The sequence below is a fragment of the Melozone crissalis genome, unplaced genomic scaffold, assembly GCF_028551555.1.
Source record: "Melozone crissalis strain CALT ecotype California unplaced genomic scaffold, PUWL_Pcris_2 ptg000027l_1, whole genome shotgun sequence".
Lineage (NCBI taxonomy): Eukaryota > Metazoa > Chordata > Aves > Passeriformes > Passerellidae > Melozone > Melozone crissalis.
In genome coordinates this window covers 27,757,523-27,774,966 of record NW_026535805.1, presented here as the reverse complement: position 1 = coordinate 27,774,966, position 17,444 = coordinate 27,757,523, and the positions used below count along the sequence as shown (strand labels likewise).

At 35.6% G+C, this 17,444-nt stretch overlaps 1 protein-coding gene across 4 annotated transcripts in view; it reads right to left on the bottom strand.

Moving 5' to 3' along the window:
* RYR2 (ryanodine receptor 2) overlaps positions 1-17,444 on the bottom strand; it is a 381,701-nt gene that overhangs the window by 78,106 nt on the left and 286,151 nt on the right. For all 4 annotated transcript variants that reach the window (XM_054280079.1, XM_054280080.1, XM_054280081.1 and 1 more), the window contains 7 exons: positions 15,692-15,807; positions 14,109-14,173; positions 11,965-12,086; positions 8,835-8,884; positions 5,045-5,105; positions 3,135-3,373; positions 847-928 (listed from right to left, as the gene is read on the bottom strand). In XM_054280079.1, coding sequence (XP_054136054.1) covers positions 847-928; positions 3,135-3,373; positions 5,045-5,105; positions 8,835-8,884; positions 11,965-12,086; positions 14,109-14,173; positions 15,692-15,807 — 735 coding nt within the window. The remainder of the gene's footprint in view (positions 1-846; positions 929-3,134; positions 3,374-5,044; positions 5,106-8,834; positions 8,885-11,964; positions 12,087-14,108; positions 14,174-15,691; positions 15,808-17,444) is intronic.

Sequence of the window (17,444 nt, the reverse complement as noted above, 5' to 3'; positions counted from 1 at the left end):
TTTATGTCCTTAATGAAATCAAGGAGACCTGATTTTCCACATATTTGGGGGGTTTCTTTACTTAAATTTGGGTCCCAACAATTTTTCATACTGTTGCCTGTGATACCACCACCAAGTAAGCAAAGGTATGTCAAGGGGCTGCTCTGGAGTTATGCACAGGTTGATCTGCTCAAGAGTGTCACTTCCTAGACACTGAACTTCCTAGACTGCTGCTGCCAGTATCTGAAATTAATGCATTCTGTTTAGCTGACTTCAGAACAGTGTTAGGCACTGCAGTGCAACTCTTCTTTTAAAATTTGAATTTTTCTAGGTGTCTCTATTTTATGATCAAACATGGCTTACAAAGATCAAATGCAACTTGGAAGGAGGTTAGCAGATACAGAGATGTATAAAACAGCAATTGCAATGCCTCATTTACCTCGGTAACAGCTAGAAAACAAATAGCGTTTTACAAGTGACAAAATTAACTTTTGGGTAATGAGAAAAAAATATACATCACAATTACACATTATAGACGGAAGAATACAACAACTCCCGAGCTGAATGACATAATTTTACAATACCTTAGTTAACCCTTAAATCAAGTGCTGTTCATTATAAAGTCAGATAATATTATTTTTAATTTTTATTTTAATTAGGAAAAGTATTTTGAAAAACAAATACTGCAATATTTCAAACATATTATAGTACATGGATTTGCATTCCACTTAACATCTGAGCACATCTATATTTTCTTTCAAGATAGCTTTCCAATAATACTCTTCTATATTAATTTCTGAACTGAAAATTCATAATGCTAAATATAAATGCAAATATTAAAACCAGAAGAATTATTTTCCTGCTTACCTCTCAACATAGATACTCTTGCTGGTTCCTAGAGCATATAAACTGGCCAATATTCTGTAACAAGAGACCTGAACATCTTCCACTAAAAAGAAGAAGAAAACTATATTTACAAAGAGATTTTTCTTTGCAATACATTCCCAAAGAATTAAAATAAATTACTTCAGAAAATAACAGAATTAAAAATATTAAGCTAATAAAGGCAATCCACAGAAATTACACACTAAATACAAAGTCTTTGGATGTCCAAGTGCTATACATTTTACTCAAAATTTCCATTTACGTAAATATCATGTTAATACCTAAAAGAGTAAACCTATTCCACGAGTAGATCAATTTTGTTAAATTAATGGCATACCAACTCTTCACACATGACACCTTTACAAACAGAATACCTCTGTGCAAAATAAAGGCAATCCTGTTAAACAGATATTTCATTATTTTAATAACAGTTTATATTTTCTTTTCATTTAAGCACTGATAGCAGATAACAGCATGTACTCAATTTACAATTTAAACTTACAAAGTATTAAAAACAATAAATAATTATTTATTCTATATGAATACTTCACCAAAAGATGTTTTAAAATTATCAAGTAATTCAGTCATAAAACTGTAAGAGTAACCTTAAAAACTATTTGGAAAAATGTTTTTGTAATGCACTCTGCAGTAACAGTGCAACAAGTGTAAGTACCATCAAGAAGGACAACACTCCCATAAGATTCTTGCCATAGATATCTTTTGTAGTCTCTCCTACGGTGCCAATTTCATCCCTCAACATGCAATTAATGAAATATTATAAGTAAAACAAGGTAAGACTGCATGGGCTGGGAGAGCCTACAAGATATTGTACCAAAGCTACAAGCCCAGCCCTTTATTGTACTGTGATTTGAGTTCAGATCATCTCAGAGTTCAGTGTTTTTTACATCGCAATAGTAACCTCAGGTACATTGACCCATCTTTGTACATGACCCACCCAGGGAGTATACTCTAACCAGTACTCTCAGGTACAAGCACCAGGTCAAGATGCTTGTACAAATAAGATAAATCTTACTCTTAACAAAATGTAAAGAGAAGTTGTGTGTAAGAAAAATTAGTCTTTCTTCTATGCTCTAGACACCATAAATAGGCCCAATTTTACATAATTCTTCTTTCCCAGTCCATGAATTCTAAATTTGGTGTTTTACACCAGTCTGATGTATGTAGAATAGCTGATTAAGAACACCAACTTAAGTGATAAAGCATTCAAAGCTAAATATGAAATTCCAAAACATGGGATACCAGAGACCAAAAATTATACAAGGCATGAACATGTTGATGACTGAAAAAGTGGCTTATGATGAACAAATTACTTTTTCTGGATACCATCAAAGTCTCTGGAATTTTACAGAAATAGCTCAATAAAATAAGTGGATGTTTACATCTCATTACTTTCAAATCCATGAATTCAAGTCCAAATTTTTGAAGAGTTCTTTCAAGGCTACTTTAAATTATACTTTTTACACATTCTAAAAAGAGAAGAATGTAACTCGGTATTCTGTTCCTCCAAGTACTTATCATGGATTTTCATAACTGAGTCACAGAGTTAGCTATGCAGGGTAGGATTTCCCCCTTTAGTGCCATCTGGACAGTAATACTTCTGTGAGTTCCTGAAATATATAAAATGTAATTTTTGTTCTCAGGCTGCAAAGTCTGCAAAAAATTGGCTGCAAAATTTTTGGTTCGGGGCAATAAAGGACCATTGAATCCACTACAATCAGAACTTTTACAGAAATCCAATATCCAGACTTTCATATACACTCCCATCTCTGGTGTCTGAATTCTTCAGGATCTCCTTCCACTTCTCCCTTTTCCCTAGAATTGTCAGAATTTAAGAAGCCATCCAGATTCCCCTCTAAACTGAACTGAGGTGCATGTATGATGGTGCAACACCATTCTTGTAGTATTTATAGATGGAGTAAGACAAAGTAAGTTACACAAAGTGAATTCTCACACATGAAGAAAGTCGCAGTAAAGATATTATAAAGTTATAAACAAAATTGATCCTTCTGACTTTGTAATCATGGACACATCTGCTTCACTATTTATTCAGAGTCCAGTAAAACCTGCAGACTGCTTTTGGTCAATTGCTGCAAATGTTTGATTAAATCAATAAAAATTTTGTCAAAATTACATAGGATTTGTCCTTCTTTAATAGAATTGAGAGTCTAGTAACGCTTACTGCATGACACTATAGATATTTTAATGGCACAGACATTCTGCATATATATATATGATAACATGATACATACATATCAAATCTTCGCCAAACTGGTGCTGTCCAATATGCTCAAATAATGAAGATAGCACTGGCAGGAGAGCAACTGTGGTATAATTAATGATTTGTGTAACTCCTTTTGGTTGGTTTCTGCTGTGTGTAAACTGGCCTTGCTTAAGATTTTCCATAGTTTTCTCCAGATCCTCAGCAGCGTTGTCCAAAAATGCTCTCAATGCCATCCTAACAGATTCCAGACCAGTTTTCATCACAGTCCTGTTTATATCATGCAAAAAGAATGAAAAGGAATATTATGTTATACAAGCATGGAAGAAAGCTTAGCCTTGGATATGATACAGATAACTGAGATCCAAAGAAAAATATTTCATCTTTTAACATTGTAAAATCTCCTCAGAGCAGAATAACTGACTGAAAACAAGATTCTCTGGTATCCTGCAGAACACAAGGATACTTTATCTGTTTTCCTGCCAAGAAAACGGTCTTTCAGAACTTATAAAGTGATTCATTTGCATTTAGAGAGGAAAAAACCCAAAAACTACATAACAAAAATAAGAATTAGTAAGTCTGTAATTTCTGACTCTAGAAAGAGAAGAATTGTCTCAAGATAGAAGTTAGAAAAACTTCCTAATTAAAGCAGTAACATTTCTATCTCCAGAACCATGGCATGAGAAAGGAATATATGTCAAAATCAAATCAATCAATCAATAAATGCATTTCTTATGTAATTATAGCACAATTGATCAACAATGTAAAGATGCAATCCAGTAGAATTATTACCTTATATGAATAACTAGCTCAATTACAAAGACCCTTTGTGTAAAGAAAGTATCCATTTAGGCATGTGTGAAATAAATTGAGGTGATGCTCTTTTGTAAATTCAGAAGCAGTTCAGTTCTTTTAGTATGATTGTTTTTTTTAAAGAGTGGATATATACAGTTTCAAGAGCAATATCTTTAAACTTCCATGTTACCTCCATTAATTCCTTAATCTCCATCTGCAGCTATTTTCACATCTCTACCCAGAGCTGAATTAGTGACCTTCACTTGTGTCTGTATTCTGTCTGTGTGACTGCATGGACCATGGACAATTTAAGACAAAAAACCCAAGATATTGCAAAGTAAAGGCATACCATGCAAGAGCTGAGGCATATTAATGGCCATGATCATGACTCTACCCTCTAGCAAGTGGAATATAAAACTTGTCCATAAAAGAAACTGCTAAGCTATTGAGAAAGAGAACTATATGCACATAATACAGACAATTGTTTTGAGACTTTATGCAAAGTCAAAAAAAATTCCCTAAAATTTCCATGGAGGCAGTTTAAGATATCATATTTTGTTTAAAAATGCAAAAATGTAAAAATCAACTCTCAGCAGAGATGGCTGACTTCACAGGAAATGAAAAGCAACACATTACTCTCCAATATATCAATGCTGTCTCATCCATAAACCTCACAATAATAGCTCAAGCAGCTCAATTTAACATAAAAGTAGCCCTGAATTCTAGGCAAAGGGTTTGGCTTTTTTTCAAATTAGAACCTGAATTAATTTTGCAAAGAAGACACTCAATGAGACAGATTAACTGTGCATTTAACTCCTGAATTTTTTGATTAAACAGTGTAAGGAAAATAATAAAATATTTCTAACTTTATTTTGGTTTTGAGAAAGTCACATGATTAAAACTACACACAGTAACAGTCAGAAGTTTCTGGACACCACTGATCCATAATGAAATTTAAAGTGTAACCTATAAATACTGTCCTGTCAAATCCTAGTAATTGACCTGTTTTGCAATGGGAATTCTTTTCAGCACTGTAACTTCTCAAGTGTTGAAATTTTGTTGCCTTACACAGGTAGCCCAAATGTAACTGCAAATTACTCTCTTCCGTGATTTTCCTTGCACTTTAGAAAATATAATCAGTGTTACCTTGCATCCAAGGTCTGTCCCAGTATGTGAAGACAGTTGACTATTGATGTTGCATCATTTCCTAGAGAGGGAGGAAAATTATCCACCAATTAAGCTGAGCATAGCTTATAACTTATTGACACACTGCTAACTGTACTCCTGGATTTAATGAAAGAATAAATGACATAGCAGAAGAGCAACTGAACTTCTGCATCATTTCATGTTAAAGAACATGCAGTTTTTTGTCTTAGCCTTGTTTACACAAATGCAGTAACTAGAGGCAGGAAAGCATCTCATAAAATAGCTGAGGCAGTCAAGATGGAAGCACTTAAACGTGGGGTTAATTAGAGCTGCAGTGTATTTTCCAGTTTCCACTTGAGTTCTCTAAGTTTTGCTTTAATTAATTAAAGTTTATCTGATAATTTATCTTCCCCCCTCTCTCAGTAACATAAAAGCAGTTAACTTTCCAGAGTTGCTATTGCAACTTCCTGCTATTACAGGAAGAGAACACTTACAAAAAAATGTCATTAACAAAGTTCATTCCCTGATGTTCCCCCTAGTCTGCAGTTATTTATAGCTTAATTGGATCCACATAAATAAGAGTCCCTGACATAATACACATATTCTGTAATTTTTTTTTTCCCATTTAGGTATGTAAAAAGAGGACTTACATTCAAGAAGCCTTCTATACATATGTACATCCCAAAATGCAGCATGTACAAGCCTCTTTCCTCTAAGAACACTTTTTAAATCCAGAATAGATGTATACTATACAAATTTGAACCACATTTGGGCCTATTTTAAAAGTTACTTTCTAAAATGAAATTATGCAAAAATAAAACTGTCTTTCCTTGCTTTTCTTTAAATTTTCTTGAAAAAAAAAGTAGAAACAAATTGAATGTTTAAGAAAGATTTCTGAAAATATTTCTATCTGCACACAGTGCTACAGCATACTGTATTTTCTCACTCATGGTTATTTCTTAAAAATACAAGCAAACATTCAAGTAAAATTAGTAATAGTTTCAGTGAACTAGATATTGTAAAAGATAAAGTGCAAGGAAGGTGTGGGAGGTTCATTGCAGCACTGAGAAAGTTGTTCTATGCTACCAAAATTAGGAAATACTGTTATTTGTGTTCATTCCTGTTCATCCACAACAGATTAAAAAAACCTGGACCGCAACTTCCACAGCTGCCTCAGCCAGGCAGCCTCACCTTTTTTCACCGGCACCTGTGATCATGCAATGGTACAGCAAGCAGATAAGAAAGCTGAGGCGACCCAAAAAATCCTACCAAAAATCACCCCAAAAGACTAAGGGTTTTTGTCAGATCAAACTTCTTTCCTTACTATTTTGATGCTTTGGTGATAGGAACGCCCATGCTGATGAAGAGAGTGCAAAACAGTGCTAAGACAGCAAGTATGGAAGTGCTCACAGTACACCAGACTGTGTGTTAGACCATCACAGAATCATGGAATGGCCTGGGTTGGAAGAGACCTTAAAAATCATCTAGGTCTGACCTCCTGCTGGGGGCAGGGACATCTTCTACTAGACAAGGCTGGCTCAAAGCCCCATCCAACCCAGCCTGAACACTTCCAGGGATGGGGCAGCCACAAATTCTCAGGAACTTGCTCCAGAATAGAACGGCTCACTAGAAATTTAAACAATCAAGCTACTTAAATTTGAGAAAATATAAATTAATATGCTCAATTCACCAAAATTATTCACCGAAATCTTTCCATTTCTACCCAGTAATAATAATGAAAATAAATCAATACAGCCTTCCTCATGTACAGCCACAGCTCTCAAACTGTGAATTATTGCAGTCAAAATCTACTTTCACATTGTAAACAAATAATAATTCTATGTTGAATGATAATTCCATAATCTTAATGACACTCTCAGATATCAAATTTGACTATTTAAGTTCATTCTGTAAGACATGCATGCTTAATTTCCCATTTTAACAAACTACTATATACATCTTAAGCTACACGACTTTCACTAATGATTTTCAGAAATGCAGTTTTATATTCAGAAGCATCATTCATATTCACAGTAATACAAAGTACCTATACAGCAAAACCATATAGAATTTTGATATTTGTTATAGAAAACTCCACACTACCCATAAAAGTTATTATTGAGCAACACTTGCTCACAGAAGATGCCTTCAAATTGCACAAATAACTTTCTAGGCCCCAGGTGTGCTCAGTTATGAGCACTTTCTCCTCTCCTGCACAGTCTTTGTCTTTGCTGGATTAAGTGCAACTCTCTTAATCAGATTTTCTCATATCATGCAATTCCCTTGCAGGGGAAGGCAAAATATAAGGTGACTTTGACTTGAGATATTAAGTCCATAGTAAACAACCCAATCATGCTCCATAGTCTCACAATGACCTTGTCACAGTTAATGCCAAAACTACTGTGTTGGCATAAAGATTTTGTAATCTGTTGTTACTGTAGTTTGGGAATAGAGTTAAAAAACAAACTGTAGCTATCACAAATAATCAGCTGATCCCATCTGACTTATCTCCTAGCATTTGAACCCAGCCAAACAACAAGAAATTAGCAAGCTGGGAAGTTGCATAGAAAAGTACTTCTTTAGTACTGAAGAAAGTTATATTGACTTAGGTATTTAATTTCAACCATGACTCATTTTAGAAAAAAAATCTGAAAACCAAATGCACAAATAACAAAAAATATTTCCAAAATTTTAATAGTATAACTCAGCTAGTTCATTCTTTGAAGAAACAACCTAGGGCATAAATCAGAGCTTATGTGTAGGTTTGTGACATATTCCACCCTCCAGAAAAAGATGCAGCAATGCCACACAGCTGCAGAAATAACTCCATTCCTCCTATGATCTTTTAGCTTTATAGGGAAATCCACTCAATTCCTCCCAAAATATTTAAAAGCAATTATGCTAAAAAACCTTCCAATCTTTCTTCTTAGCTTAACGGTTTTCATAATGGTCTGTAAAATTTTAAACACCACACTGCCACAGCAAGTCAGTTCTTTCCCTTCAAATTGAATGAAATATGCCGGAATTGAGTTAGGTGCATGTTAACACAATCAAATTCTAATTCACTAGATAATTACCCAATTAGATATGTTCATGGATGCTGAAGTTTGCACTGCATCCATCATTGAAGCCATGTATGCATAGGATGTACTATTCCAGCTCTCCTAGCACCATGGCATAAGAGAAAATTGCAAAGAAAATGTGCCATACATTGCATATAATGTATACACTTGATACAGACTTCAGATTGACTTCAATTCGGTGATTTTCACATGGCATAAGACAAACACCAAGCTCCTGCCAAGGTCACATAATACCAGAAAGAGGGTACACATGCGTATGTGGAGTCAAGCACATCTGAGAATATTCAAAAATTCCACAGAATATAACTAAGCACTTCAGCCCACTTCTAATTTTCCTTAATGACTTTCCAATAAAAATGTGCAGTTCTGACTGTCAAATGTTTTTCCCAAATTTTTCAGAATAACATTACAAATCAGTAATTTTAATTTACTCATCAAAATTCTTTGATATGATAATGAAACCCAAATATTAGTTAATACACAGAGAAAACTAAAAAGCCCCAATCACCTCCCCAAAACTGAAAACTACAAAAGCTTTTTATTCCATCTAAAATAGTCTTTGATCTACCAGTCTAAACAATCAGTGGTCTGTGTAGACCGTGCATTTCAGCCATGCAGCATGCAACAAAACAGCACTTAACACAATGCAAAAATGGCAAAGAAAACCAAGTGATGGCCATGCTAGTATTTGTCAAGGGTCTCCTTACCAAACAGTGAAATCCTATGCCTGACAAGAACTCCAAGTTTGCAGAACAGGCTGAAGACAAAAGAAAAATAAAAGAGAAGAGAAGGGAAAAGGAAAAAAATAAGGGAGGGAGGGGGGGAAAGAAAGAAAAAATAACAGCTGATATATGAGCAGGAAAAGCAACATGATGTCACGCAGAAAGAATCAATTGTCTGAGCAGAATGTGGGACAGAATACTAAAGAAAGAATTTTCAAGTGCATATCCTTAACAAACATGGTTAAATAAGCACATATTATAATTGAAAAAAAACCAAACAAAAAATTAAAAGCAAAGCTAATTAATATAAAAGCGTTCTATACAATAACCCACAAGGAAATAACCATCAAAGCTTTAAAAAGTAAAATATGTTCATTGTGCTGCACAGGATACCATTAACAATTTGAAAACACAAGGCAACGGAATCAAATTAAGTGAGGTGTGTGATGGCAAATGCTTAACTAGCTCAATTAGGATTTTGTAAACTTGAACACAGCAAGAAGTTTTCTTCAAATAAGTTTGTGTTTTTTTTCTAATATCACCTCTTACATGGTTTTAAACAATATGATCAATGATTTTGTTTTGCATGTTTGAACTACTTTCTGTGCTGATAAACAGCACTTCATTGAGAAAAAAGAAGAGTGAATTTTTCTGTTAATTCATAGAAGCAGGAGCAAACTACCCTACCCAAATTGACCTGGGCTCCAGATTGAAGTTGGAATTATATCAATCTTCAAGATCTGGTTTGGTATGAGAAATTTCACCAGGAACATCCATTTTTGTGGTATTATTTTATGCTGCAATCCCTTTCATCTGCTATAAATGACATGAACAATATCATGTCATTTTATTAAGCTACTTAATTTATTAAGTAGCTTAATAAAATGACATTTATTAAGCTAATTAATTTATAATTAATAGGCATACTAGCTATTTATTAGCCTCTGATTTAAAAGCAAAAGGTACAATAAGCATGTCTGCACAGCCTATAGATGAGATCTGAACATGTTGTTCCATTGACAGACAAGAGCACGGTGTCGAATGGAAACATTTATGTCCAGAATCACAACAGCCAGATTAATGGGGGATTGAATCCAGCTAATTAGCCAATGCACAGTGATCCACTCTAGCAACAGCAACTGCTCTGTTTTAGAAATGAGCCTGCTTGGTACATGTTCAGGGATCTCGGTTCACTTTTTATTCCATGATGAAGACATAGACTATATAGTGCTTTATGAGGATCTTGAATCACCAAGTCCAACAGGTAAAGATGTAAAGAAGCATGTTAGCGTCATATAGATTTTGTGTCCATTCCGGAAAAGACACAAATAGCTCACCATTCTGTCTTATGTTCTGACAGACAAATGTTACTCAACTGCCTGTACCATTCAGCAGATGCTATGCTTTCACAAAGTGAGACTGAAACTATCATCTACAGTGTCTTTAGTTGAGGCCAAATAAATAAATAAATAAATAAATCCAAATTTCCAATACCCAGATTGATATTCAGAACCAATTTCATACAACTACAGTAGTTAGATAACTTGTAATTTGGTCTACTGGATGAGAAATTCGAAAAACCCAATCATGAAGAGGTTGGTTACAAATACAACAGCATATAATGCCACCACATTTCAGGAAGAAGTCTGACCCATATTTGTCAGCAAAATAGATCTGGATTAACTGCATTTTCTGAATATGGAATGGTTGTTGCATATGCCAAGACTTTCACTACATTATCAATATCCAAAATTATACTCTTCCACAGCTTAATGAATGCAAGTTTATTGTCACTGGAGAAGGAAAGCAGCCAGGAGCTGCCCTTAGCTTAAAACAAATTCTGTGTAGGAGGTGCACTCAATGGAATTAGCTATTACTCATCCAAGATTTCCCTGCATCTATTTTCTTCTGCTTGGCTGACACATCTGGATAGCACATAACCCAATCAAGTATGGCAGCAGCTCTGACCATTTTGCAGGACTATAAGTTCTGGAATCTCACACAGCTACAGAGCATATGTGCATAAATCCTGGATCTCTATGCAGCAGGTATGCTGATATAGCTGACATTGTCCAGAAGTAGGGAGTTTATTGGCATGACTTAACATCTGCAAAAATACCGTTATCCAGGACATTACAGACAGAAAATTAGCAGCTCATAAGACTGGAAAATTATTTATATGCATGCATTTTGATAAAGTTTTTAAATCCCTTGAAGAACAGCATTGAGATAAGCTGCCAGTTCAGATTAGTCCATGAGATGATGCCAAGTCAATACAGCCATTACTTACTTGAACTTAATATTGTGATAAAAACTTCACTCAGCATTCACACAATCTTGCAAGCCCTGCATGTCTGAATGACCACCAACTGGCTGTCAGCCTCAAAATGCAGCAATTCAATATTGCATGGGTCATGCCCAAGAACAGCCAAGAAGGGAACCATACGTGCCCATGTTACAGGTACTCAAGAGATCCTGTGTGAAGCTTGTAATCCACCTTACTAAATGGGAAATGTGGGTTTCAATTCAATCAGAAGTGAAATAAAATTAAAACATCTTAGAGAGATGGTCTGCAAAAAAGAGTAACTTCAGAGAAAGAATCAAATATTTCTGTGAAAGAACTACTCATTACTATTTATAAAACTACAGAGCAGAAAGAATGCAACTCCCTTATTTTTATGATGGACATTAATAATGATACTTATTGAAACTCAGCTACAAATAAGTTTGGCTTATAAATCTAACATAAAATTTTGCAGGAATAATGATTTCAGTATATATCTATTTCTAACAGTTAGAAATATCAGAAAACTGATACATAATTGTATAGCCTGTGCCACAGACTGTGCAAGTGTTTTGCTGTTGAATATAAGGATAAATTGAAGTTCCCTGCATGCCAAAATCATCACCTTTTAAACAGCATATAATAACTCTGTACTCCTCTCCATTTTATAAAATGAATTTTCCTAATGGGAAATTAAAGCTAAAAATGCTTAATTTGTGTGTACATAAAAATATCTCTGTGCCTCCCACTTCTCACTTGCCCACATTCAACTGCTGCTCTTTAAAGACCAACACACATATGCATAGACATTAATATTATTTTAAGCTTTACCTTGTCACCATTTCTTTCTCTTTATTAGAGGCATGACCTCCACTGCTGAGAGGCCTACTTGCTGAAGATAAGAAATACAGGCGATGATTTTTAAAATACTGATCAATCAAAGGGAGCACAACCTGAAATTATATCAGAAAGAGCGGTTATCTCAGGACCTTCTTTATTATGTTCTGTATTATACTTTGTAGGTCACAACTAATGACAGGAGATTTCAAACAGCTTTTCTGTCTTAAAACTTCTGTCTGTTTGGATTTTTTCTTTAATAGCTATTTCTCTGAATTTATTTAATATTCAAGGCACTTAATATATCATCAAGTAAGGCAGCAGAAAAAAAAATTAAATTATCAATGGGACTTATCTGTGGGGGTTTTTAGGAGGAGTACAAGGCAGAAAGTATAATTTAATTTTATCTCACAATTTAAGATTTTTCCTATAACACATAACCAAATACAATTATTGCTATTTGGTCCTTTTAATGTAGGTTTAAAAAATTTTACCTACAACTGTCAGCATGCTAACAGCACTTATTTCCAGATTTTTCAAAATAGCATCACTTACTAAGGGCTTGTGCCACAGAAGTTTTTCTGTTTACTTTCTGTGGTGATTATTACTCAGTGCCCACTACAGGTGTCAGACAGCAGCTGATCCAAAATAAATGGCCAAAAAGAAAATATGAAATAGCTTCCCTTTTGGAGCATGGTTCCAAGAGAGTGAGATGCTAGCTTCTGAGTCAATCAGTCTGACAAATAATATCACATGGAAATACTCTAAGGCATAGAAATAACAACTTACTGCAAAGGACACCAGAGATAGAAAATGCTGCAAATAGCCACCTTTTCTTACTCACTAATGAATTCAAAAGGCATTTTGAATAGGTAAATATCATACAAGATTTTATGTGTGAAAGGTAACAGCAGATTTTCTTGGTTTATAATGTGTAAAATTGTGACAGAAAAGGGAGAATTGTGCTGAGAGGAATTTCATGGCTGTCAGGAGGAAGGGGAAGGGAAAAGTGTGAAGTCCTGCACCTGGGGAGGAATGAGTTCAGTCACCAGGATACACTGAGGGCTAATCAGCTGAAAAGCAGTTTTTCAAAGAAGGACCAGGGGATCCTCAGTGGACAGCAAACAGACCATGGGCCAAAAATGCAATCTTATTGCAAAGGCAGCCAACAGCAGCGTGGATTGAACTAGAGAGAGTGCTTGTCAGAGAGTCCAGGGAGAGGTTTCTTCCACTCAACTCTGGTGAGAGCACATCTCAAGTGTTTTGTCTGGTTCTGGGCTCCCAAGTACAAGAGAAACATTGACATACTGGAGAGAGTCCAGCAAAGGGTCACAAAACTATTAAGGAACTAGAGGATCTTTCAAACGACAACAGAATGAGAAAGGTGGGACCCTAACCTGGAGAAGGGAAGGCTGAGGGATGATCTCATCCATGTGTGTAAATATCTGAAGAGAGCGGGTAAAGAAGATGGACCCAAGCTCTTTTCAACTGTGACAGGACCACAGTCAATGGGCACAAACTGAAACATGGTAGGTTCTCTCAGACCATCAGGAAACAGGTTTTTACTGTCAGGGTGACTGAGCACTGGCACAGGTCGAGCAGAGACTGTGGATTCTCTACCCTTGGACATATTCAAAAGATGTCTAGACACGGCTCTCTGAAAGTGCTAAGTAAAGGGTCCTTCCAACCTCAGCCATTGTTTGACTCCGTGATGGAGACAACAACACGGTTTTAAAACAAGAGAAATAACTACCATGGCACTGAGAGATACACAGCCGTGTTAATTCCAATAACTATTGCTCACATTAACCCACCTGAATATCGTAAAAGAGAAAAATCTTCAAAATTAGACTAAGCCAGAAAACAGAAAATGTAGGGAGCTTCTGAATAACATCATATGAGTAGCATGCCATGGAGCAGGAAATAATGAGAATAAAAAATATAGCCTTGTAATCTTCCCACATCTATATTTCATCCCACATTGTTTTCAAGCTATTTTTATTACTGCTGTTTTTAATTAATAAAAGAATGAATTTAACACAGAAAAACACCACTATAACAATAACAGTTACTAAAAAATATGTTCTCACTTCTGTTAATCAATATGTTGACAAAGAATAAGCAAAAATATACTGTACTTTGGCAAAAAACTTGATTTCTTGTTCATATGGGAATTGCTCTCCTTTGCCTCTGCTGCCACCATCTGCAGAGAGAAGAAATATAAGTTTCTTGTCATTTATCGTAATTACAGTCTACTCTGCATTTTTCTTAGGAAATGTACACTATAAACAAATAATACTGGTCATCCTTAGATGTAGATTTAAGGTACTTCAAACAGTATAGGCACTAGTTAAAGTGGCATTTTATGACTACCTCATTAGAGGAAAAGTAACAGCAAATAAAATGTATAAAGAATAACTGCCCAAATCTTCATAAAAGTGTAGGCATCTCATAGTACAAAGAGATACGGATGTTTTTGTGAGATAAAATTCTGGTGCTGTGTTTGTCTTTTCCTGTTACAGGTGACAATTTCAAAACATGAACTCAGATTCTAATAAAACATCTTTCTGCAGTTGTTCCCAGGAGAAATGGAATTAATGAATTCTCATTCCTTATTTATGAACTTGCTACTAAAGAACAAAATTAATGGTCTATCCAACTAAAATTTAAATTGCTTCTCTCCTCCCTTACCATAAAAAACAAAATCATTTTCAAAATAAAATCTCTTACAGCTCCCAAACTATTTCTCATTTATTTAATGTCTTCTTTCCATTAATCTATTGAGGGACTCAAACGGTATTTGTTCCACCAGTGTTTCTAGTGTTTCAGTATTTAATCATTATCATTCTTGCAGTTATCCCAAATTTATGTAATTAAGAATGATGAAGCCATGGTAATCAAGCATTAGCAGCAGAAGTAGCCTGGTGAGTTATCAAGACCAGACTTTTGCTGCTGTAAGTAACCATGGCATATAATAACTCCTAAATCTGCCAAATTTCCACATTAAAACTAGATTGAATAAATCAATGTTCACCTAAAAAACAATCACCCTGATGTCCCAGTTACTGTCATTTACAGCACTTATGACTGTGAGGCACAGCATATGTTATATAACCTTGCAACAAAAACGGTCACAACAGAAGCAGAATCAGACCAGGTGGTTTTGGCTTTTACTGGTCATGTAAGAAGTCGGCTTGGGTCACCAAACTTTCATATTTTTTTATCTTCACCAAAAGAAGATAAATCCTTCATAGTGCTGTTCACAAAACATGTGCTGGATATTTGTGAAAGAACATTCCCATTGTGGGAGTTTGTTGAAGATGTTTCTCTATTCCCTTTTTGAGAGAAAATTGCAGAATGGTACAAATGACTGGTTTCATTTGCTCTCTGAAAAAGGGATTACATATGAAACTACTATTGTGCACATGTGAGAGATTATAATTTTGTGCATAAATGCAAGGAGGCAGCTAGTTTTCTTTTTCATAGAATGAAAGTCATAAACTTTTGCTGAAAATTTTTAATCTGATGAATGAATATGGGAAATTGGAATGAACGGCAGTTTCGTAACTTCAAAATTCATGACCTTCATCAACTATGGGAAATTAAAGGGAAAACTACTCCAGAAATGTACCAATCTTTAAAAAAAAATTTCTGGTTGTTTTTATAACATCAGAAATCTTAGCTAATAATTGTTTTAAAAAATGTGCAAGGGGTACCATACCAAATTCCAAAATATACTGATGGGCTTCATCGACATATCTTATAAGCTGCTGAAGGAAACTATAGGCAAAGCGTTTCTCAATGGAAGGCGTGTCTAATTCCAGGTCCTTAAGTCCTCTGTAAAAGGAAACAAGTAAATTTTTACACATACAGAAGGACTCCAAGTAGTCTTACCTCTCCATGTATTCTGACATAATTTTTTCTGGTAATGAGCATGTGCTTATTAATATAAGATTTTGTTGTATTTACTGCAAACAACAGTCTCACACTTACTTAGATTTTGAGCAATTTGTTAAGACACAAGTAGATTTCCCAACCAGAAGGCTAGAAAAAAAATTACACTTGACAATCAAAATAATCCACTATTATTATAATTTCTTTCCCTTACTTGTAATATCTTACATTTCCCTACAGGGACTGATTCTTGGGTGAGGAAGTTTGGAAGCTGAAAAAATACTTTGATTTAAACACTCAAACTAGAAGTAAATTTAAATATCCATCACTATGACTTTTCCCGAAAAGTCTGCTTGCAATCACTTTTCCAGCATGTTCTATCCATGTTAGTTACCAGTCTGATTTAAAAAAAATCATCTTTCTACAAGAATGAAACTTCAAAGCATGAATCCATGTCATGGGATGACATCCCTAGTAACAAGCTAGCATTGACACAAGCCTTGTTTACGCAGGATCAGGAGTTAATTGATGGCACATGAAACAGCTATTCTTAAACAGCGAGGGAATCAGTCACACCTCATCTCCCCCTGACTCATGCACCAAGTTAAATTTGTCCTCAGCTAGGCTGCAAGTTTAAAAAGTATACCTACTGTGTATATACAGAATAAAATTGCCTGTGTATTGCACATTTATGCTTTAAATTAAAGCATATGCCTAGAGACACAAATCTGGTAGACAAAATGTAAAGGAAACAACGCTGGAGAACAAAATTCTCAAGTTTACTAACTAAGGGACCATTAAGAAACTTCAGACACAACTTTGGAGAGGGCCACCTGAACTTTGGAACTCCTAAGAGAAAGGGACATGAGAATTATTTGAGGCAGCTCAGTACACAAAGCAACGACAGACTTTACAGGAGGGAAGAATAAAAAGCAAAGTGCAGAAGGGATGAAAACAGATTTCAAAATAGCTGGTCACATGTAAGCTGTCAAATCAATTGAGTGACTAAGCCCTGTACCTTATCACTAGAGTTTGTCCTATATTCCTATTAAATGCTTTAGTACCTGTATCTCTGTGTAATGTCACTGGCTATTCCATCGGCTGTCAGAAGTGGATGGCAGCTACTGTCAAGGCCAGCATGAGCTGGATACTGGGCCAGCAACTGGAGTCAGGCTTGGGGTGTAGGTGCCCCCAGGTCTGTGACAAGTGAGGTGAAAGAAGGTCTCAAGAATCAGTAGTTAGAGATGCCACAGCTTTGGGGAGCAGCTCTATGGGCCCTACAGACCGCGAGGCCAGAGTGGCAGCTTCAGCAGGGGACTGGCTTAAGTGCATTTGGTCGCAGCCATTGCAGACAGACAGTCAAGGGCATAGAGCAGGGTCTGCAACTCCAGAAACTGGAAGTCCCAGCTGCCTGCCACTGAGGTGGGACTGCTGTGGTCTAAAAAAATTCCAGCTAATGTGAAGGAGCACTGTCAGTAAGATGAGTGAGGGCTTCTGCACCAGCAGCTGAAGTAGGCCTGAGTGCCACATGCTTGGTAGGGGGCAAATGTTTCTATCTTCCCTGAAGCCATTTTGCATGG